The sequence below is a fragment of the Bubalus kerabau genome, chromosome X (genome assembly GCF_029407905.1).
Source record: "Bubalus kerabau isolate K-KA32 ecotype Philippines breed swamp buffalo chromosome X, PCC_UOA_SB_1v2, whole genome shotgun sequence".
Classification (NCBI taxonomy): domain Eukaryota; kingdom Metazoa; phylum Chordata; class Mammalia; order Artiodactyla; family Bovidae; genus Bubalus; species Bubalus kerabau.
This window is the reverse complement of record NC_073647.1, coordinates 107,470,587-107,491,933: the sequence shown is the minus strand read 5'-3', so window position 1 is coordinate 107,491,933 and position 21,347 is coordinate 107,470,587. Positions and strand designations below refer to the sequence as shown.

General features: G+C 47.0%; 3 protein-coding genes across 8 annotated transcripts in view; 2 read left to right on the top strand and 1 right to left on the bottom strand.

The window, feature by feature from the left end:
* The first annotated feature begins 2,940 nt into the window (after positions 1 to 2,940).
* On the top strand, positions 2,941 to 5,377 carry HSD17B10 (hydroxysteroid 17-beta dehydrogenase 10). The gene is made up of 6 exons (XM_055564242.1): positions 2,941 to 3,096; positions 3,444 to 3,608; positions 4,237 to 4,401; positions 4,522 to 4,650; positions 4,730 to 4,838; positions 5,039 to 5,377. Exons 1-6 carry the CDS (start codon positions 3,070 to 3,072, stop codon positions 5,227 to 5,229), a joined length of 786 nt encoding a protein of 261 aa, XP_055420217.1. The 5' UTR covers positions 2,941 to 3,069; the 3' UTR covers positions 5,230 to 5,377.
* A 148-nt stretch (positions 5,378 to 5,525) lies between these two features.
* Positions 5,526 to 18,892, bottom strand: RIBC1 (RIB43A domain with coiled-coils 1). Of its 3 annotated transcripts, none has more exons than XM_055564240.1 (8): positions 18,706 to 18,886; positions 18,300 to 18,371; positions 12,795 to 12,911; positions 11,637 to 11,718; positions 11,087 to 11,431; positions 6,661 to 6,779; positions 5,877 to 6,271; positions 5,526 to 5,725 (listed from the first exon to the last, which is right to left on the bottom strand). In XM_055564240.1, exons 2-8 carry the CDS (start codon positions 18,306 to 18,308, stop codon positions 5,704 to 5,706), a joined length of 1,089 nt encoding a protein of 362 aa, XP_055420215.1. In that variant the 5' UTR covers positions 18,309 to 18,371; positions 18,706 to 18,886; the 3' UTR covers positions 5,526 to 5,703. The 3 variants fall into 3 exon arrangements, with proteins under 3 accessions (XP_055420215.1, XP_055420214.1, XP_055420216.1); XM_055564239.1 differs by having other exon boundaries at positions 5,526 to 5,769; positions 18,706 to 18,884; XM_055564241.1 differs by lacking the exons at positions 5,526 to 5,725; positions 5,877 to 6,271; positions 6,661 to 6,779 and adding an exon at positions 7,615 to 7,987 and having other exon boundaries at positions 18,706 to 18,892.
* A 110-nt stretch (positions 18,893 to 19,002) lies between these two features.
* SMC1A (structural maintenance of chromosomes 1A) overlaps positions 19,003 to 21,347 on the top strand; it is a 46,110-nt gene continuing 43,765 nt past the window's right edge. For all 4 annotated transcript variants that reach the window (XM_055565668.1, XM_055565669.1, XM_055565666.1 and 1 more), the window contains exon 1: positions 19,003 to 19,239. In XM_055565668.1, the coding sequence (XP_055421643.1) occupies positions 19,131 to 19,239 (109 nt within the window). In that variant the 5' untranslated portion in view covers positions 19,003 to 19,130. The remainder of the gene's footprint in view (positions 19,240 to 21,347) is intronic.

Genomic DNA, 21,347 nt, shown 5'->3' with positions numbered 1-21,347 from the left:
TAGGAAGAAGCTGCTGGGCTGAAGAAAATAGAAAGGCCCACAGATCAACAGGGTTCAAGGATATAAAAGAAGTGGTGGAGTGAAGACCTGAGGTGATTGGGAGAACATGGTCAGAGTCAGAGGCGGTGGTTTGTAAACGTGGGGGAATCTTTCCAGGACATGACAAGGTTAACAGTGTGGTTTAGACGAGGTGGTTAAAGTAGAAAGGAGGTGAAGGTCCTTGGAGCTGAGCATAATTCTTCATGAAGCTGGGCCTGCAAATTCTCCCAAGATTGACTGATTTATTCCTTAATTCATATTGAATGTGTAGTACATGTCAGGCAGTGTTCTTAGCATGAGGTAGCCAAGAGGTAAAGGACAAGACCCTGCTGCCACGGGGTTTACTTTCCAGCACATGGAGAACACACAAACACTCACACAAACAAGGCCAGGTTAGACAAGACTCAAAATCCTTAAGGCATAATTCCACAATGCTAAAAGTTCTGGGAAGTATCAGGCTGTTTTTTCATACTTTGGAGCCCAAACTCATTAGGTGACAAAACCTGACCTGAAATAGCATAAGGCTATTTGTAGTCTTGATTCATTCAATGTAAATTTTCATATTTTTGCCTCTAGAACTACTAATGTTTAATTATAAGCGACACTCCAGACTTTTTTTGGTAATTATGCATAGAGTATATGCAGTATGTAGAATTATGTAATATAGGGTATGTGTCTTCAGAATTGAAAAAATTTCGAATTCCAAAGCATATCTGGCCCCAAGTTTGGAAAAAGATGGTGGATCTGTAATTACTATGCAGAGAATTCAAATATGCAATGTGTTGATTCAAAAAACTGGCCCCTGAACAGAAAGGGCAAGGAGAGACTGAAGAAAGAGGCAGACCATTCCAGATTGGTAGGTGGCAGATTTAATGAGCAAGGGAACTTTTAAGGTTTGTTCTGGGTGACCAAAAGACCTAGTAATCTCCACAGGCATCTGCCAGAATCTTAAAAGTTTATATAGAGGTGTTCATGGGATTCAGTTAGGTGGTATTCAGTCCAGATGGTCCCAACACCACCTTACTCTCTCAAGGCTATGTCCTTGAAACAGCTCTAACTGTAGGAACAGTGAGCATATTCCAGGGACATAAGCAAGGTATGGAGTGTCCCAATGCCTGGGTCCAGCTCTGTGGTCAACCTGAGGTTACGTCCTCTTGATGACATCCTCCAACACAATGGAATAGCAACTAAGTGGCTCACAGCTTGAGAGGTGAGGGAGAGGAGGTGACATTGAAGCTTAGTTCTGAATGACCAAACAATAGTAACAACAGCAGCAACAAATACAGTCATGCAAAGATCAGGAGAGCATTCCAAGCAGAGAGAGTAGCTAATTCAAAGATGAACACAGCTGGGGTGGGAGGATAAATTGGGAGATTGGGATTAATATATACAAACTACTATACATAAAATAGCTTCCCTGGTGGCTCAATGGTGAAGAATTCACCGGCCAAGCAAGAGATGCGGGTTCGATCCCTGGGTCATAGATCCTGGGAGAAGGAAATGGCAACCCACTCCAATACTTACTCTTGCCTGAGAAATCCCACCGACAGAGGAGCCTGGTGGGCTCCAGTCCATGGGGTCGCAAAAGAGTTGGACAGACCGAGTGACTAAACAACAACATGTATAAAATAGATAACCAATAAGAAACTACAGTATAGCACAGAAAACTCAATACTCTGTAATGGCCTATATGGGAAAAGAATCTAAAAAAGAGTGGATATATGTTTATATATAACTGATTCACTTTGCTGTACACCCGCAACTAACACAATATTGAAAATACACTATACTTGAATAAAAATTAAAAATGAAAGAACACAAAGAGGGCACTGTGGTTGGGCCATATTTGGCTCCGTTAAGAGTGCTATCACTGAGGGATGGGGGCGCTTCATGTTGTCTGAAAGATTGTGAATCTGGTACTAAATCCTTTCATGGATATGGGGTAGTGACCATGAGTGTGGTAGCAAGTCAACATTTAGGAGGCCCAGAGGGAAGTCTTCCTGGGTAGGAACCCAGATAGGGAGATACTTAAAATAAAGGAAATACACAGCTCAATGAGGCTGAAAATGTAGACTAAAGTTATGGTCTGAAGACCTTGTTTTGGGGAGAAGTATATAAAGAAGTCAGATAAGGTAGGCTCAGAATTATAATTAGGATACTGGTGAAAAGATGTTTTAGGGTGTTCTGGGTCTTAAAATGACAATCTCTGGTTGAGGTCCAATGTGAAATGTGTGTTCTGGGCTTTGGGGTTTAAAATAGGTGGTTAGACATAGAAGACAGTACCAAAGGCTCAAAGATGTTTTTTGCTTCTCTGCTTATGCCTCTTTGGGTTTGTGTTTCTCAGCAGCTGTCTCAGAATGTCGTTTTCTAGTTTCTCTTGTTATGGCTTTCCACATCCGTATCTCTGAGAACCTGTTGGTCATCTCTGTTCTTCTCAGTCGCTTCCTCGACATATTTCTCTGTATGTGGCTCTCACAATCACCATCTTTGTATATCCATGCCTGGGTTCTAGAATCTGGTTCTTTGTCCCTTCCTTTGTCTGTGTCTGTACTGAAATTATTTCTTTTTCCAACTGAACTTTTCAACTTCCCTCTCGGAAGGCATGAACCTTTTATTATTCCTCTGATTATTTTATTATTCCTCTATTATCCCTAGTGCCCCACACAGAGGCTGGCATATAGGAGTCTCTCCGATATGTTTATACTTGAACGGAGGCTTTTTCCGAGGAGTAAGGAACACATTCTCAATCTCCTGTCCCCCTTCCCCCAGCAGAGCTGCAGGCCTGACCTAAGGCCCGGGGGTGTGGTAGTGTTGCGACGCGGCTATTCGCTGTTTTTCCCCGGGTGTAGAGACTCTCTGTCGGGACCTTGCCAGGACCGGCCCTGCCCCCGCGGCGGGTGACGTGAGAGGCCAGCGCCCACTTGTTTGGCTGAGCGGCGGACCGCGCACCTCGCCGGCCCCGCCCCGCGGCTCCGCCCCGGCCAAGCAGCGAATCACCGACAGCCCAGCATGTAGAGAGGCCTGAGCAAGATGGCAGCTGCATGTCGGAGCGTGAAGGTAAATGGGTTTTCGCCCTTCTGCACCCACTGGGACGGCGCAGCCATAGAACCAGCGGGGAGAGATCGGTGCTGGGAGAAAGCGTCACTCTTATCTAGGCCTGTTATTGCGACGGTGGGGCTCGGGAGGTGAAGGTCAACTCTCCGGGGCACGTGCATGTGCCCTGGATGTGGATGTGCACTGGTTGGCTGTCTGAGGATGAGACACCCAGAGGGTCCCATCGTTAAGATGAGGAGGCACATCTGGGTCAAGTCGCGGCGGTGACCGGGAGCCTCTCTCGCAGAAGCCTGGAGAATGGGTGGGGGTGGTCCGCACAGTGTAGTTGTTGACCGAGCTCCTCTTCACAGGGTCTGGTTGCCTTAATAACCGGCGGAGCCTCAGGCCTAGGCTTGGCCACAGCGGAGCGACTGGTGGGGCAGGGGGCCACTGCTGTACTTTTGGACCTGCCCAACTCAGATGGGGAGGCCCAGGCCAAGAAGTTAGGGAAGAGCTGCGCCTTTGCTCCAGCCGACGTAAGTGGGGTTACCTCACCTCTCCCATGGGGTTCCTTTTCATAAAGGTGCCTGTCTTTGTGGGCAGTGGACCCATCTCCTTTTCCCTTTTGGTCTGAGCTGTTTTCATACGCCTCCGGATAAAGAATTTCTAAAGCTGTGATTCACAACAAGGAGGAGGGCGGGGAGGGAGGTTGGGGATTAGCCATATCAGACTCTCCTCAAGGAGATATGTAGAGTTATTGTGCCCTGTAATTTTAATATTTACAAAGTCAAAAAACTTACCCTGAAACAAACTACAGAAAGTAAAGCTTGACGAAATCATATTAGCAAGTAGGGGTACCAAAAAGCTAGTTTATATTCATATCAATAATTCTCACAACTTATCTGATCCACAGCAGTTGAGAATCTCCAGGGGTATGTAAGTTTATCAAAAGAGGGTATAGATTTCAAAGATGTTTTGAAACACTGCTCTGTAATACCTAACATTTTCACCTTTGTCTCACTCTAGAGTTTTCTTTCCTTGGTCTCTCCCTTGCTTACACAGTCACTCGAAGACTGGATTTGCCCTGCGCCCCCCACCCCCTGCACGACTTAGTGGTATGTGCGTGATGGTAGATGAATACCTTCTCCACTTCTCCCTTTGAAGGTGACCTCAGAGAAGGATGTGCAAGCAGCCCTGACTCTAGCAAGAGAAAAGTTTGGCCGTGTGGATGTGGCAGTCAACTGTGCAGGCATTGCAGTGGCCAGCAAGACATATAACTTAAAGAAAAGCCAGGCCCATACCTTGGACGACTTTCAGCGAGTTATCACTGTAAGGCCTTAGAGGTTCTCCAGGGGTAGTAGTAAGAAGTATCTGACTGTGAGTGTCCCCACACCCACAAAAGGCTACCTCTGCTTCAAGTCCTATATCATGTCTCTTCTGGTCCTCCAGGTGAATCTCATAGGCACCTTCAATGTGATCCGCCTGGTGGCTGGTGAGATGGGCCAGAACGAACCAGACCAGGGAGGCCAACGTGGGGTCATCATCAATACAGCCAGCGTAGCTGCCTTTGAGGGCCAGGTGTGTGAGTAGGGACAAGGCTTGTACCTTGGTGACTTGTTGGGGGCCCTACCCCCTATGACCTCCACTCCCTCTCCAGGTTGGACAAGCTGCATACTCTGCTTCCAAGGGGGGCATAGTGGGCATGACACTGCCCATTGCTCGGGATCTGGCTCCCATGGGTATCCGGGTGATGACCATTGCTCCAGGTAGACATATCCCCTCCCTGCCACACCTGGGATTGGGTGGGAATCTGTGGACGATTGAGCAGGGAAGGTATCTACCATCTAAACAGCAGCAGCCTTCTATCTCTGGACATAGGGAAGCACCACAGGTAGAGTTACGGTGAGGAGGGACCAGGTAAATATAAAAGTGAGGGTGGGTCTCTGATTCTGGCTGTCTTATCTAGGCCTATTTGGCACCCCGCTGTTGACCACCCTCCCAGATAAAGTGCGCAACTTCCTGGCCAGCCAGGTGCCCTTCCCCAGCCGACTTGGTGACCCTGCCGAGTATGCTCATCTGGTACAGGCCATCATCGAGAACTCATTCCTCAATGGAGAAGTCATCCGGCTGGATGGGGCCATCCGCATGCAGCCTTGAAGGGGGAAGGCAGAGAGAACAAAGGTTCCTCTGTCCCTCCCCCTCCTGGAGTGCTCTACTCCAGTTTGGAAGGAAGCCCAATAGCCATTTTGTAACCTCTGCCTATCAGTCACCCTGTGTGCCTAATAAAGTCTCTGTTTCTCACGGAGGAGTGAGCAGCACTGTGTGCTGGGGGAGTTGGCATGGGGAAGAAATGTGAATGGGTGAAGACTGACAGGGTTGGATGCTCAGAACCCATGGGTGGGGTGGGAATGGCAGTACCTTACACCTTTTGTGTCCTATTACAACATGTAACCTTGATTTTAATGAATAACTTTATTACCCAGGGTCACAGGTGGGGTACTGGCTCAGCTCTCTTCCATTGGGAAATGGATTGGGGAGGGGGGGGTCTGCAGTATTTTTCTCTCTGTTAGCTTCTGTGAGCTTGATGGTGGAGGTGGGAGAGGACCATCCTGAGCTCAGCGGCTGTTGGTGTTAAATTGCAGATGATATTGGGCTGTAGGTTGATTGGTATAGATTATTGAATTCAGATAATTCTGCCTGTGAAAGAAATCCAGAGGCCTCAGCTAATGGGCTTTCCCTGGCCCTTGCCATCCCTCCCTACCCTCCCTTGGCATTCATCCTTGCTGCCACCCACTAGAACTCACTGGGCTTTTTGCTCCGCAGCCGGCTGCTGGTTGAAGGAGCCCAGTCCCCTCCGAAATTCAGCACACAGCTCCCTTTCCTGTTCTTCTAGCTCCTTTGCTGCCTGGGCCAAGTTTATGGCCTGGCTTTCCCATTTGGCATCCAGTGCTTGTTCAGCTTGGCGCTGTGCTTCCTTTTCATGGTGTTGTGTCTCCTGTACTTTCCTGATGGTGGCTCTCTGCTCTGGAGTCATGCCCTTCCAGCAATAGGGCAGGACCCTGTGGGGAGCCACGGGGTTTTGGGCAACCTTCGGGTTCTCAGTCAGTAGGTCACTTGTGATCTGGTTCTGGACCTCCACGAGGTTCGCCTCCTGTTGTTGCTGATGCTCTTGGCGCTGCTGCTCAGCCAGCTTAACTGCCTGGTGGGGCCCCCAAATGTGAGCGTTTGGATGCCCAACCTCAGGGAGCTCTCAGTCATAGGGGGAGGGGGAGACATGGCCCTACTCTCCCCCATCTAAGGGAGAGAAGGAAGAGATACTGCATGGCCTTTGAGTGACTTAAGGTGGGGGAAGGGGTGGAATGGGCAGGGAACTCCTTTGCCCTCTGGAAGCCCTTAGACTGAGAGACTGGGGAAAGGAGGGCAGTGTTCTGTTCTCAGATCATCCTGAGCCTGGAGGTGGGGAAGGGGACCTCCTGCCCTAAGACGGCCCTAGGGTGAAGGGGGAAGTCCCCAGGTAGATGAGAGGGCTGGTTTGATCGGTAGATTGGGGAAGCCTGGTGCCCTGGATGGTTCTTATGCTGTACATACCTGCACTTTGTTGGCACTGGCCGTGGCAGCCATCATGGCTATGTGGCAGGACTCCTCCAGCTTGGCTAGTTGGGCGGCCCGCATGTCCATAGCTAGGCATAGCTGGTCATCGAGCATGTCTACACAAAGAAATATGGCCAGGGCACTGTCATTCAGCCATTTGTTCAGCAAGCTTTGTGAATGTATGTTTATGCGTGTGCAAGCTATGTCTATGTATGTTTGGGAGTGGGGTAATGTCCTCATTGTAGGGATGTGTGGAAGCAGCTACTCTTTGGGGCTAGGGATAATAAAAGTGACAGCCACAAGGATTTCTCAGGTGCCTCACTGAAAGATGCTTCCAATGGACCTGGGTCTCAATGCCAGCTCTGTTGCTTTGGAGCTGTGTGACCTGGGGAAATTATTTCATCTCTGAGCTTCAGACTAAGGGCTAGGCTGCAGGCACAGCATGAGCAAAAGTATTGAAAGTGCTCCAGTCCAGCTACAGTGGTCTCCATGGTGTTACTAGAACATGCCAGACATTTCTGCCTTAGGGATTTGTAATAAATGATGCTATTGTCTCATGTTCTTTTGCTTCCTTCAGGTCTTTGCTCACTTTGCTCCTCAGTGAGGCCTTCTGTCTTTCCTACCTAAAATTGCCACCTGCCTGACCCCAAAATTTATCCTCCTCCTCTGATTTATTTTTCTCCCTAGCATTTATCACCATCCAATATACCTTACATTTTACTTAATTATTTTTGTCTATTGCCTGTCTCTCTACTCACTACAGGGTAACCTTTGTAAAAGCAGGGACGTTTGTCTGTTTTATCCACTGCCATACACTAGCACCTATATCAGAGCCTGGTACATAGTGGGTGCTCGGTAAATATCAAATAAGGAAGTGAAGAAACAGCATGATCTGTATCTTAAATTACAAGTAGTCTGCTCTTGCTGGAGCATAAAATGCAAGTGACTAGGGAGCTCTACGGGGGCCAGACTAAGGACTGGAAACTTGACCCTGAAGGTGATGGTGAATATGGAAGGATTTTAAGTAAGGGGGTGACATGGTTAGATTTGCATTTTAGAAGGCTCCTTTTGGTGCCAGTATAGAGGACAGTGAGGCTGGTGGGAGACAGTGGAGGTAGGGAAGCCATCTTGGAGGCTATGGCAGTAGGCCAGCTGAGAGGGCTGAAACCAGGCCAGTGATGGAAAGGATGCAGGGGAAATATATGGAGGTTTCATCAGCAGAATTTGATGGATTGGATTAGGGAGTAAGGGAGAGCAAAAGACTTGGATGCTTCCCAGGGTCCTGGCTGGGATGACTCCGTGCATGATGTGGCCACCTCTGGAACTAGAGGATACAGAATGCAGAGCAGGTTAGGGAGCACTGATGAATTCTCTTTAGGAAGCTGAATTGGAGGTGGTCAGCAGCCACCTGGATATCTGACTGCAGGTAAAGAGTCCTCAGCATAGAGATGGTGATGTGGTAGCCGAAACCAGAATGAGGGTCGAGGGCACCTGAGGCAAGTATACAGGGTAAGGAGAGCAGTGTGCCAAGGACAAAGTCTCTAGAAGGAAGAGGAATCCACAAAGTGTGGACAGAAGAGGAATGATCGGAGAGCTATAGCAGAATATGCTGTCACAGAAGCCAAGGAAGAGAGAGGTTTAAGAAGGAAGATGTGATAAGAGTCAAGTGTAGCAAGAAAGTCCAAGTAAAGGAGAAAAGACTGAACAGAGCCTCTTGTACCTGATAACACCAAGGGCATTGATGATTTTTTTAAGAGTAGTGTCAGTGCAGGTGTGTGGGGAGAAATAAGATCTCAGGAGTTGAAGTGTGACTGGGAAGTTAGGAAGGAATGACAGCAAGTGGAGACAGATTTTTCAAAAAGTATGGCTGTAAAGGAAAAGAGCTAGCTCATAGCATCTAGAGGAATCAGAATGGAGAGAGGCTTTTGTTTTATTCTTAAGGAGGGTTATACAGAGACTTCCCTGTTGGTCCAGTGGTTAAGAATCCTGCCAGTTCAGGGGACACGGGTTCAATCCCTGGTCTGGGAAGATTCCACATCCCTCGGGGCAACTGGGCCCATGTGCCACAACTACTGAAGCTGTGCACCCTAGAGCCCATGCTCCACAACAAGAAAAAGTCCTTGCGCAGCAACAAAGACCCAGCACAGCCAAAAAGAAATAAAAAATTTAAAAAGTTTTTTAAAAAAGGGGTTAGACATAAGCATGTTTATAGCCTTCACAGAATACGGCCCGTGGAAAGTGTTGAGAACCTCAGGGCCAGGGCATACCTGAGGGAGCACAACCTGCATGGGAGGCAGGGGGAATGGGGTCCAGAGCATAGGTTGAAGGCTTGGCTCTGGAGAGGCACAGGGACAGACTTCGGAGACTGGATGGCAGGGGAAGGGAGGATAGGGGTGCCTGGTTTCATTTTGGTCTTCATAGCAACTCAAAGAGGAAAGGTCACCCCATGTTTCCAGATGAGGTCCAGAGGTGAAGTAAAATGCCTAAGGTTACATAGCCAGCGCTTAGTAAGTTAGAATCCAGATCTCTCAAGGAATCAGCTCATGCTCCTTTCATGACACTACACAGACTCTCCCCCAGCATTCTGCTGTTCTGTTGCCTAACTCGACCTTCTTGTACACCTGCCTGCTGTCACTAGGTGGCTGGCCCCTGGTGCCACTGCAGCTACTTTTTGGTGATTTGGTAATCACCAAATACTCCTAGTTTCTCAATCTAATAGGTTTCTTTTCCTATCTGAACTTTTCTGAGGGCATTTGACATTATTGACGACTCCCTCTCTGAAACCTCCCTTGGTCCCTGAGTCCCCATTTTCTCATGGTGACAGAGCAAATATGGTGTAGCAATCAAGAGTGTGGGCTCTGGAGCCAACCTGCCACCTGAGTTTACTTCCCCCCTCCATGACCCACTAGCTGTATGACTTTGGGCAACTTAATATCTCTGTTCTTCAGTTCTTTCAGTTTCCTCCACAGAAAATAGGGATATCACTAGTACTTGCCTCATAGGGTTGTTGAAGATGAAATAAGTTAATACATGGTAGAAAGCTTGGCACAGTGTCTGGTACACAGTAAGTACTCAGTAAGGGTTAGCTCTTCCTCTTGCTGCCCACTCTGCCTAGAATGGCCTTTTCTCATTCACTCTCTGCCTTGCCAAAATTGTACCCAGCTTTCTAAAATTTGGTTCCTGACAGCTGGCCTGTGCCAACCCCCTACCATCCCTCCCTTCCCCTGTGAGAACTAACACTCCCATCTTGATGTTCCCTCTGTGTCCTACAGACTTCCCTCATAGCTCAGTTGATAAAGAATCCAGCTGCAATGCAGGAGACCCCGGTTCAATTCCTGGGTGGGGAAGATCCTCTGGAGAAGGGATAGGCTACCCACTCCAGTATTCTTGGACTTCCCTTGTGGCTCAGCTGGTAAAGAATCCGCCTGCAATGTGGGAGACCTGGGTTCGATCCCTGGGTTGGGAAGATCCCTGGAGAAGGGAAAGGCTACCCACTCCAGTATTCTGGCCTGGAGAATTCCATGGACTATATAGTCCACGGGGTTGCAAAGAGTCAAACACGACTGAGTGACGTCTTGTATCTATTTCTATCACAGTACCTGTCATAGTACCTAACGCAGTGTTAAAGCATAGACGTTTGCTGGTAAATAACTTGTGCATTTGTTTTTTCCTTTTATTCTAAACTGATTTTCTGGAAGTCCAGTTCTGTGGGTTTCTGGAGGGCAGGGTGCCTGTCTTGTTTATTTTGGTCTTCAGTTGTGAATTCAGTGATGATTTTGTTGAACTCCTGACACTGGCAGGCAATGTACTAGGTAACTGGGATATAGAGGTGGAAACGAAAGATGTGGTTCATCTTCAGTGAGCTGACATTTGCGGGGAGAAAGACATTCCACAAATACCTCTATGGTAAGTGGTATAACAAAACACTGTGCTACAACAGGGGGTTTTAAAGGTGAGCGGTGTGAGTAGGTAAGAGATGGTCCTTGCCCTTACTCTAATGGAAGAGGGGAACATGGCCACAGATGTCAGAGTCATAGTAGCTACTGGTTATTGTAGCTACTATTCTACTGATGCTTGTGCTTTACTTACAGCGTCTCATTTCATTCTCACATGAGCTGTGTGGTATGGATAATTTCCTCATTTTAAAGATAAGCAAACTGAAGCACAGAGAGGAGGGTTCATTTCCCAAAACTAGCTAGTAAGTGGCAGGACCATTAGGTTTGTCTCTACTCTGCTGTCTCCAGGTAATGGAGTGGCAGGCTATCAGGGATCAATGGCTACACTGTCAGTTGATGAAGGAGATTGGGACCTTTCAGCATCAGCCCTTACGTGAAACTGGACCTGCCCACACAGTTCTGGTCTTCCGCTCAGGATGCCTCCCCACTGGGCCTCAGGTCACAGCCTGGAGGGCCTCGCTACTTACCTGCACAATTCTCATCAACTCTGGCTTGCTGTTGCTCTTGTAGCTGCCTCTCCAGGCTGTATTGGAACTGCTCCTGCTGCATTCTCAGATATGCGGCCCTCTCCAGATCTTCCCCAGAGAAGCACTGCAGGCTGGCTTGGCCATAGTAGGGAGCATTGTCACCAAAATAAGCTGGAAACTCCCTCCAGAGTTGGTTTGAATTCCAGAAGTCTAATTCACACCTCTTCCTGAGTTTCTGCCTCTGTTCTCTAAAGTTTTGGACTTTCTTGGCCAGCCGACGTGTCCGTTCTGCCTGTTCCTTCTCTAGCATCTGAGCCACCAGATCATATCGCACCTGGTTGGTACCTGGGGGTGGTGGGTAGGGGCATGGAGAAGGCCCCACAGGAGAGACAGCCTATTCAGCACAGCCACTGCTCCCAAAGGCCCGTCTGGTTTGTCTTACCACACCCCCCAGACCTCAGGCTGCACTCCAGAGCAGAACTGCCCTGCCTTAGCCCACTCAGGTCCTTGCTTTTCCCCCCTGGCTGGCCTCCGGCCTTGGGCTTTTTACCATAAGCTGCCTCCTTGCTCCGTTCTGTTGCCTCCTGAAGCTTTCGTTCTTCCACCTGGTTGTTCAGGGCTTCAACATCCACCTGATCCCAAAGAAATGGGCTAAATCAAGGTAGGAGCTCAGCAGTGGGCCTCGAATGCTCTAACACAGACTGCTCAGAATTTATCTGCCTCAAAATCCTCCTATAGGATCCACAGTATCTACTGGATAATGTCCCACCATCTCACCATGGTTTGTAAGTCCCTCGGTGGTCTAGCCTCTGCCTCCAGCCTCTTCTCACCCTCTTCCCTTCTCCCACCCTCAGGAGCTCTGCTTACAGTTCTCTACATACATATCGTATGCTGTTTCATACTGATAGCCTTTGCTCCAGCAGCTCCCTCCACTTGGAACACTCTTTCCTCCCCTTTTTACCCAAACTCCTATTCATCCCTTAAGACCAGCTGAGACTTTCCTGATCCCTCCAGCAGGTGCTACTCCCATAGAACCTAGGACCCACTATCCTCATTACCTTGACCTTTGCCTCTATTGATTGTCTCCTAGGCTGTGAGCTTGCTAAGGGCGGAGACTAGGCCTTAGTCAGCTTTGTGTCCCTATTGCCTAACCCAGTGCTTGGCACAGAACAGGCCTTGAAACGTTTGCCAACTAGCTCTCAAGTCACACCACTCATCCACCCACCCAGCAATCTATTTTTTTCTTAACTATCAATATTTTCTCTTTATTTTGATTATAATTCATTTAAAACATTTCAAAATAGTGCAAAAGGGAATACAGCTTAGGGAAGAGTAAGTGTCCCTCCCATCAGTTACCAGTTTCTTATGTAGCCTTCCAGAGAGTTTCGGCATATGCATGCGATACCAAATATTCTTTATAGACTTCTTTTGGCTCCATTTACTTGTCTCTTGAAAACCAGACCACTTGGCCCAGAGTTGACTGGAGAAGAGTCAGCTGTCACTGGCTCCTCTTCCCCTTCACCTCTAGGCCTCTTTCTCAGACCCTCACCACACGTGGGGGTGGGTGCCTTTTTCCCTTCCTCCTTCCTTTATAACCCTGCAGTCTGCTCGAATCAGGGAGGGGCTGTGATGGGCACGGCTATGTTCTTCTCCTGGTGTAAGAGTGAGGGGACCCCTGGTCCAGAGAAAGTCCCCACTGCCCACTCACCCCCACGACTCTGGTCCTCACATCGAAGAATGGACTCTGTCGCTCCTTTTCTTGATTTCTTCTAGCTTCGATGGCTGCCACCTCCTTGGGATCTGGTGGCAGATCTACCTGATACATCTGGAGCAAGGGTGAGTTGGATGGCCAATCAGTGCTAACCATCATACTTGACTATACCCCCACCCCCATTCCTTTCTCCCCACAGTATCTTACCAGCTATTGATTCCTACTGATTTTACTTCCTGACATATTTCATATCTGTGTTCTCCATCTCTGCTATCACAACCCTAATTCAGGCCTCACAAGCTGGTGCCAGATAATGTTCCCAGGAACCTCACTGGGCTCCCTTGCTCCAGTGTTAGGCTCTCTACTGCTTCTCTGCCTTGGCTACCAAAGTGATTTTTCTGAAAGCAAATCTGACCATGGCACACCTCAGCTTAAAAGCTTTGAAAGCATCTATAAAGCAAGGGGGGCTTCCCAGGTGACTCAGTGGTAAAGAATCAGCCTGCCAGTGCAGGAGATGCAGGAGGGAAGATCCCCTGGAGGAGGAAATGACAGCCCGCTCCAGTATTCTTGCCTGGAGAATCCAATGGATGGTGGAGCCTGGTGGGCTACAATGAGTTGAACAGGACTGAGCATGCATGCATGGCATAAACCAAATTGTTCCCCAATGTTTTTGTTTTATGAGTCTTCATGATCTGATTCCTGCTCACCTTTCCAAGTCTCAAACTGATTTACAACATCCCTTTTGCATTACGCTCTATTTAGTTTTCTCTGTTTTAGTAAATGCCACCACCGTTCCCCCTTTATTTTTATTACTTATGCTGTAGTCAAATTAAAGGCTTAAATTTGCCTGTATTCCTTTGTATTTTGGGAAGCCCAGCCAAAGCCACAGTCAAAATCTCTTGCTAACATAAATCTGATCATGTCTTGCACCTGCTTAAAATCCTCCATTGGCTTCCTGCCACACTTAGAATTAGACCCAAACCCCTTACTGTGGGCTTTCAAGATTCGGTTCCTGCACACCTCTCCAGTTCATCTCATGCCTCCCTCTTCCTTGTTTACTGTTCTCCAGGTACGCTGGCTTCCTATCAAGTCCTCCAACACTACAACTGTTCCCACCTCAGGGCCTTTATACATTGCATTCCTTTGCTTGGAATACCATTCATCAACTCCTTCTACAGCTAGTTCCAACCTCATTCGTTCACTGTCTAACCATTTTGTAACTAAAATATTTGATGCACACAGGGGAATTATATATAAGCCATATGTAACTTAGGAAGCATGATAAAAGAGACCCATGAACCAACTCCCCAGTTAAGAAATAGAACATGATTAATACTATTTAAGTGTCTTGTGTCTGTTCTCCCTCATCCTTACCCTAAGAACCACTATCCAAAATGTCACCATTCCCTTAGTAATATGCACTAATATACCATATATGCGTGTATGATTCCCTGAACAATATTTTAAAACATTCTGTCTTGAACCTCGATGGAGTATCACACAGTATGCATTCTTCTGCATCTTGTTTTTTTCACCCATGTTCATTTATCAATTAACAAATATTCGTGAAGTGCCTACTGACAGACAATCCCTTAAGCATTTGAGAGACATCAAGGAGCAAAAGTGACAAAAATCTGAGTCCTTGTGAAAGTTACTTTCTAGTGGGGACAGACAAGACTAGAGAGAGTACATTAATAGTTTGTAAGAAGATCAGTGCTTTGGGAAAAAATATAGAGCAGGATAAGGGGAATTGGAAGTGCTAAGGAAATGGGGAGAGTGTTGCAATTTTAAATATGGAAGTCAGGGGAGGCATAACTGGGAAAGAAATAGTTGAAGAAGGTGAGGGAGTCTCCTATGCAGTAAACTAGGAGGAGAGCACTGCAGGTAGAGGGAACAAGTGCAGAGGCCTTAAGGTGGACACAAGAGGCACACACACATTCAAGAGGACAGCAGGGAGGCAAGTGTGTGAATGAAGGAGGAGTGGGAAATAACATTAGATTGGGTGGGGAGATGCAGAGCATGTAGGACTTCACAGACCATTGTAAAGGCTGCAGCTTCTACTCAGAGAAATGGGCAGCCATTGGAGGATTTTGAGCAGTGGGAGTAATGTGTCCTGTCTTTGATTTGTAAAGGATTGCTCTGGCTGGTGTGTTAAGAATAGACTGGAGGGGATGGGAAGGGAGGCTACAGGCGGGAGACCAGACAGGAGGCTATTGCAGTTGTACAGGCAAGAGATGATGATCACGCCAGGTTAGTAGCAGCAGATGTAGGGAGAAGTGGTCAGATTCTGGATATATTTTGAAGGCAGAGCCAGCAGGACTTCCTGATGGATTGGGTGTGCTGTGAGGAAGCAGTGTTAAGAATGATTTCAAGGATTTGGACTGGGGCAGTCAGATGCATTGCTATCAACTAAATAGTCTGTATGGAGAGAATAGAATAGGATGAGAATCTGGAGATCGGTTTTGGAGGTGTTGAGTTTGAGAGGTCAATACCCATTGATAGATACAGATAGTATGGAAAATTTTGTTATTTTTCAAAAAGATTTGCTATTGGGAATTTCCTTGCTGTCCAGTGGTTAGGACTCTGCACTTCCACTTCAGGGGGCATAGGTTTGATCCCTGCTGGGGAACTAAGATCTCACAAGGCCCCCCAAAAGTTTTCTTTGCTATTCCTCCTTACAGGATTCTATATTCTTATCATATTGCCCTCACGATTAGCCACATAATCTGCTTTGCCCTCTGGAAAGTGAGACTTGACAGTGCCATTCCTAAGCAGAACTAAGAGCCATTAAGTGATAGCCATGTTCTCTCTTTACTGCTGTGGGACCAGCAATGTCCCAGGTGAGGGCTGTCCCTTCAGTCTTGGTCCTGGAGTGAAGACAGAGCAGAGATGTAGCCAATCCACAATGGACAAGAAGCAGAGTGAGAAACCTGTCTTTATGAGCTGCTGAGACTTAGAAATATTTTTTAAGAGTTTATTTGGGCAAAAAACAAATTGGGCACTGCCAAACCAGAAGTGGTTAAGAGCTTAAGGAAAGATGTTTAAAGAGATGGAAAACAAGGAAATTATTTGATTGGCTATAGCTGAAGTGCTTGTTTTATTTGAGAAGGCCTAGTTGACTGTATTTGGATTGGTTGTTCTTAGGGTTTTTTTAAAATAGTTTTTAAAGGTTACTTTCCATTAACAGTTAGTACAAAGTATTGGTTTTATTCCCCCTGATGTACAATACATAGCTGAGCCTATCTTATACCCAATAGTTTGTACCTCCCACTCTTTTACCCCTATAGTACCCCTTCCCCATCACTGGTAACCACGAGTTTGTATCTGTAAGTCTGCTCCTTTTATATTATATTCACTAGTTTGTTTTATGTGTTAGCTTCCACATGTAGCCGCTGAGATTTTGAGGTTGTTTGTAACCTCAGCATAATTCAGCCCTTCCTGACTGATACAAGGAATGTAAAACTATGAGGCAGTAAGAGATCTCTAAGGTACTCTAGGTGGATAAGAATGCCTCAGGGGAGATAGGGAGAGGAGGAGCCAGCTCTGGAGGCTGAGTGGCAAGAGAGATGAAGTGAAGTGTGAAAGTCACTCAGTTGCTTCAGGCTCTGAGAGGTGGAATGGGCTTAAAAACGGGGGTTCCCTGTCTGACAAGCTGAGTGAAGAAAGTGCTTTTGGGAGGAGAGAGTGAGCAACTGATGATGGGTTAAATAAGATGAGGACTGAGAACTGACTGATTTGAAGGGGAGGGTTGCTTCTGACCTTGATGAGAACATTTTTGGTGGGGCCTGACTGAAGTGGGTTCAAGAGAGACTAGGACTCTGCAGCACAAACAATCCAGTTTAGTTAATTGCCAAAAAAGAGGAACTTGTAGATCAAGAGAGATATATATACAGCTGGAAGTGTCCCTAGTATATGCCTAGAAGTGGAAGTGCTGGATCATAGGGCATCAGCCTATTTAAACTTTACAAGATAATGTTATTTTCCAAGAAGACTGTACCAATTTATACTTTCACTATAGTGCATATAAACTCTAGCTACACCACATCCTCAGCAACACTTGATAATACAGACTTTTTAATTTTTGCCAACTTGTGGGTATAAAGTTATAATTATCAATTTTAATTGGCATTTTCCTTATTGCTGATGAGGTTGCAACATCTTTTCATGTGTGTTTTGGGCATTTTTTCTTTCTCTTCTGTGAAGTGCCCATTCATATCTTTTTAAAAAATGTTTGTCCTCTTCTTATTAATTTTAGGAGTTTCTTATGTATTCTGCACACCAATCATTTCTTAGTTTACCTGTGGGAAACATCTTCAATTTGTGGCTTGTGTTTTCACTTTGTTATTATTTTATAGTAATTTATGTTAACGATCGATACATACAAAGGAAAATAGTTAACACACATAAGTTATGAAAAGTACAACAACAAAATGAACACCTGCAAACCCTCCACAGAACCCAGATTGATACTTTAGAAGTTTTTTGTGTGCACTTATCATCTTTTCACCTTATGTTATAATTTGGAGGAATTTGAATGCAGTCAAATTTACCAATCTTTTACTTTAAGTTCAGAAGTTTTTATCATTTAAGAAATCCCCTGAGGTGATAAAGATATTCTCCTATATATCCTAAAATTTCTAAAGTTTTGCTTTTCTCATTTAAGTTTTTAATCTATTTAGGAATTGCATTTTGTATATGGTGTGAGAAGTAGGGATCCCATTTGATTTTCTCTCCAAAAAGCTACATTTCATCTTAAATGGAAGTTATTGTTGTTTAGTTGCTAAGTCCTGTCCAACTCTTTTGCCACCCCAAGGTGTAGCCCGCCAGGCTCTGCCATTCATGGGATTTCTAGTTCCTGTCCATTATGAGATTGCTGTCCTTTGGTCATTTTATCCCCTCAGCCTGATCACACCAGTATCTCCCAACTGAACTTCATTTACTCAATTGCATCAACCAGGCTTTCTCATTTTTCTGGACTTGTCCTAAGACTTCCCAGCCTCCAGACATCGTTTAAAAAATAGTTACAGGAATGGCTGTAGCAGCCACCAGACCCTTTCCATGTCTAAGTCTAAGCGCTGACGCCAGCTTGCTTATATTCCATCTGCCACCACAATATAAGGTCAAACTGAAGGGGAGGATTCCACAGACAGCTTCTTGAACTGCTAACATCATGGCTTAATAAAGAGCAGGTAATAAGGTAATGGGGGATGATGGGATGGAGCAGAGGGATAGAAAAGATGGGAAACAGGAAAGGGACAGAAAGGTCAGGGGCAGAGGGGGAAAAGAGGAAGGAGGGCAACTGGGCGGTTGATAGGGGTAGAGGACAGAGCAGAGAAAAGGAAGGGAAGCAAGGGACTGGTCAGAGAGGGGATGGAGAGGAGGGAATTGGATGGGAGTGAGGCATGAAAAGACAGATAAGAGGGGGAAGGGAAGAAGTTATTCGATAAGAGGTGGAGAGCACAGGCTTAGGGACCCTGACTCCCAGGGTTTCACACAAAATACCTTTCTCATCAAGGAGTTCCAATTGTGAAGCTCCCAGGTTAGGTCCAAGACTATAGCGGCAGTCGCTGAACCCTGCTTGGAGAAGAAGGAGAGAGGCGCGCGGGCGGTGGGGGGGTGGGGGGGAGCGGGTAGGGGTAGTACCTCTGGCCACAGTTTTCCCCAGCCCTTATCCCCGTCGCTCCAGAGTTCCCTCGACTCCATTCACACCTCATCCCCGTTAACACCCTATCCCATGTATAACTCTACCCCACTCCAATTCAAACCTCAGCAAGATTTGAGCTCCTCTAACACGGAATCCTCCTGCTGGCCCCTCCGTCCTCCCCTCCCTGGGGTCATTCCAATTCCCGACCCTTTTCTAGTCTGAACCTTCCCGCCGGCCAGGCAAAAGCCGCAGCCGGGCTCCCACCTTCCTCTTGCCCTGGAGGGCATAACCCTCCTGTGACTTCTGACTTGTCTCAGCAAGGGTCGGCCTCGTCAGCCAGCTTTCCGGGATCCTCAAAGCTGCAGACAGCTCACTGCCCTGCTTGCCTCCTCAACTACAAGGTCGCTTGTAGCGGCGGTTTGCATTGCCATGCAACAAGGGGGCGGGGCCCGAACGCCAGTCATAACCTCGCGCCTTGGCAACCAATCAACAAAACCGCCACATCTGTCCGAATGCCCCGCCCCTTGGTTCCCGCCCGCACCGGAAGTCGAAAATCCCGTTAGGCCTGGACTTGCTCTCGCGAGGTTTGCTGTCCGCCCGGCCTGCACTGCGGTGTTTCCCGCGCGGGCTATCCCAGTTGGCGGGCGAACGGCGCGGCCTTTCTTAGCGCCGGCGGCGCTGCCGCAGTCATGGGGTTCCTGAAGCTGATTGAGATCGAGAACTTTAAATCGTACAAGGGTCGGCAGATTATCGGACCATTTCAGAGGTTCACCGCCATCATTGGACCCAATGGCTCTGGTGAGATAAGCCCGGCTGCGGCCCTGCTCACGTCCCAGCCTGGACCCCCTATCCGCAGCAGAGTAGTACAACCCAGCCTTTGCAGCCTGAAATGTCGCGAACCCTAGGAGGTTCCTTGCCCTTCCAAGAGGTTCGATCCGGACCCGCTTTTCTCGCTCGGGTGCTCCGAGTCGAACCTCTTCCCCAGGTGTCAGTCGCCCGCTCATTGCGTGACCCCCGTCCCGGCCTGAGTGGTACGGGCCGAGATGTACGTTACCCCGCCCACTGCCCCTTGCCTACAGAAGTGGCGCGTCCGGAGCAGGCTTCCAGTCGCGAGCCACGCAATTCCTCGCCGGCGCAGCTGCATCCGGCACATTGTTTTAACCACCGGGAAGATGTGGGACCGCTCGTGGCCCTCTCCTGGCCTCTGGGCCAAATGGTATACTTTTGCTTCGTCCCAGCGTCTCCTCCCGCCTCGCGTGGGTACACTCCAATTCCTTTTTTTTTTTCTTTTTTCTTTTAAAAACTCTTCTCTGGAGGCGGCACTTTTGAATTTCGAACTCCGTGCTCCAGTCTCGGTAGTGCTTGGGGTCTTGAACCCCCCCATCCTCAACTGAGAAGTGGGGATGCCTCGAATTAGCCCCTTTCCTACACCTGAAACCGTCGAAAGTCAGAAGTCTTTAGCTTGTCAAATTTATTGAATGTTTACTGCTATATAAGGATTTGTTCAATCAAGGTGCTGTGGAAACAGCGCAGAATAGAATAAGCCACGCTTTCAGAGAACTTATATTTCGAGGGGAAAGACGATAATAAAGGAGAAAATAAGTTATTTTTCGGCTGTAATAAGTGCTGTGCAGGAAATTAGATTGATGTAATAAAGTGATGATGTGATAAGTGACTCGGATGCCTCTAGGAAGAGTGGTCATTTAGTTAACAATATTGTATTGTATATTTCAAAATTGCTAAGAGTAGATCTTAAAAATCACAAAAAATATTAACTGTGAGGTGATGGATGTTAACTTACTGGGCCAGCCATTTTGCAATATATACAAATACGGAATCATATTGTACACATGAAACTAATACAGTGCTGTATGTCAGTTCAGCTCAGTCGCTGTTGACTCTTTGCAACCCCATGGACTGCAGCACGCCAGGCTTACCTGTCCATCACCAACTCCCTGAGCTTGCTCAAACTCATGTCCATCAAGTCGGTGATGCCATCCAACCATCTCATCCTCTGTCATCCCCTTCTCCTGCCTTCAGTCTTTCTCAGCATCAGGGTCTTTTCCAGTGAGTCAGTTCTTCGCATCAGGTGGCTGATGCTCAAACTCCAATACTTCCAATGAATATTCAGGACTGATCTCCTTTAGGATTGACTGGTTTGATCTCCTTGCAGTCCAAGGGACTCTCAAGAGTCTTCTCCAACACTACAGTTCAAAAGCATCATCAATTCTTCAGTGCTCAGCTTTCTTTATGGTCCAATTCTCACATCCATACACTACTAACAGAAAACATAGCTTTGACTACAAGTCAGCAAATAATGTCTCTACTTTTTAATATGCTGTCTAGGTTGGTCATAGCTTTACTTCCAAGGAGCAAGCGTGTTTTAATTTCATGCTGCAGTCACCATCTGCAGTGATTTTGGAGCCCCCCAAAATAAAGTCTCTCACTGTTTCCATTGTTTCCCCATCTATTTGCCATGAAGTGATGGGACCAGATGCCATGATCTTCGTTTTTTGAATGTTGAGTTTTAAGCCAACTTTTTCTACTTTTCTCTTTCACTTTCATCAAGAGGCTCTTTAGTTCTTTGTTTTCTTCCATAAAGGTGGTGTCATCTGTGTATCTAAGGTTATTGATATGTCTCCCAGCAATCTTGATTCTAGCTTGTGCTTCATCCAGCCCGGTATTTCACATGGTATACTCTGCATATAAGTTGAATAAGCATGGTGACAATAAACAGTCTTGACATACTCCTTTCCCAATTTGGAACCAGTCCGTTGTTCAGTTTCCGGTTCTGTTGCTTCTTGACCTGCATACAGATTTCTCAGGAGGCAGATAAGGTGGTCTGGTATTCCTATCTCTTGAAGAATTTTCCACAGTTTGTTGTGATTCACACAGTCAAAGGCTTT

Excerpts from the sequence above, each read along its gene's own strand:
- HSD17B10 (XM_055564242.1), top strand. The coding sequence starts at position 3,070 with ATGGCAGCTGCATGTCGGAGCGTGAAG. Across the intron at positions 3,097-3,443 it reads CTGCATGTCGGAGCGTGAAG|GGTCTGGTTGCCTTAATAAC; the intron begins GTAAATGGGTTT and ends TCCTCTTCACAG. Across the intron at positions 3,609-4,236 it reads GCGCCTTTGCTCCAGCCGAC|GTGACCTCAGAGAAGGATGT; the intron begins GTAAGTGGGGTT and ends CTCCCTTTGAAG.
- RIBC1 (XM_055564239.1), bottom strand. Across the intron at positions 11,719-12,794 it reads TGAGGACCAGAGTCGTGGGG|GTGGATGTTGAAGCCCTGAA; the intron begins GTGAGTGGGCAG and ends CTTTGGGATCAG. Across the intron at positions 6,780-11,086 it reads AGTTGATGAGAATTGTGCAG|ACATGCTCGATGACCAGCTA; the intron begins GTAAGTAGCGAG and ends TTCTTTGTGTAG.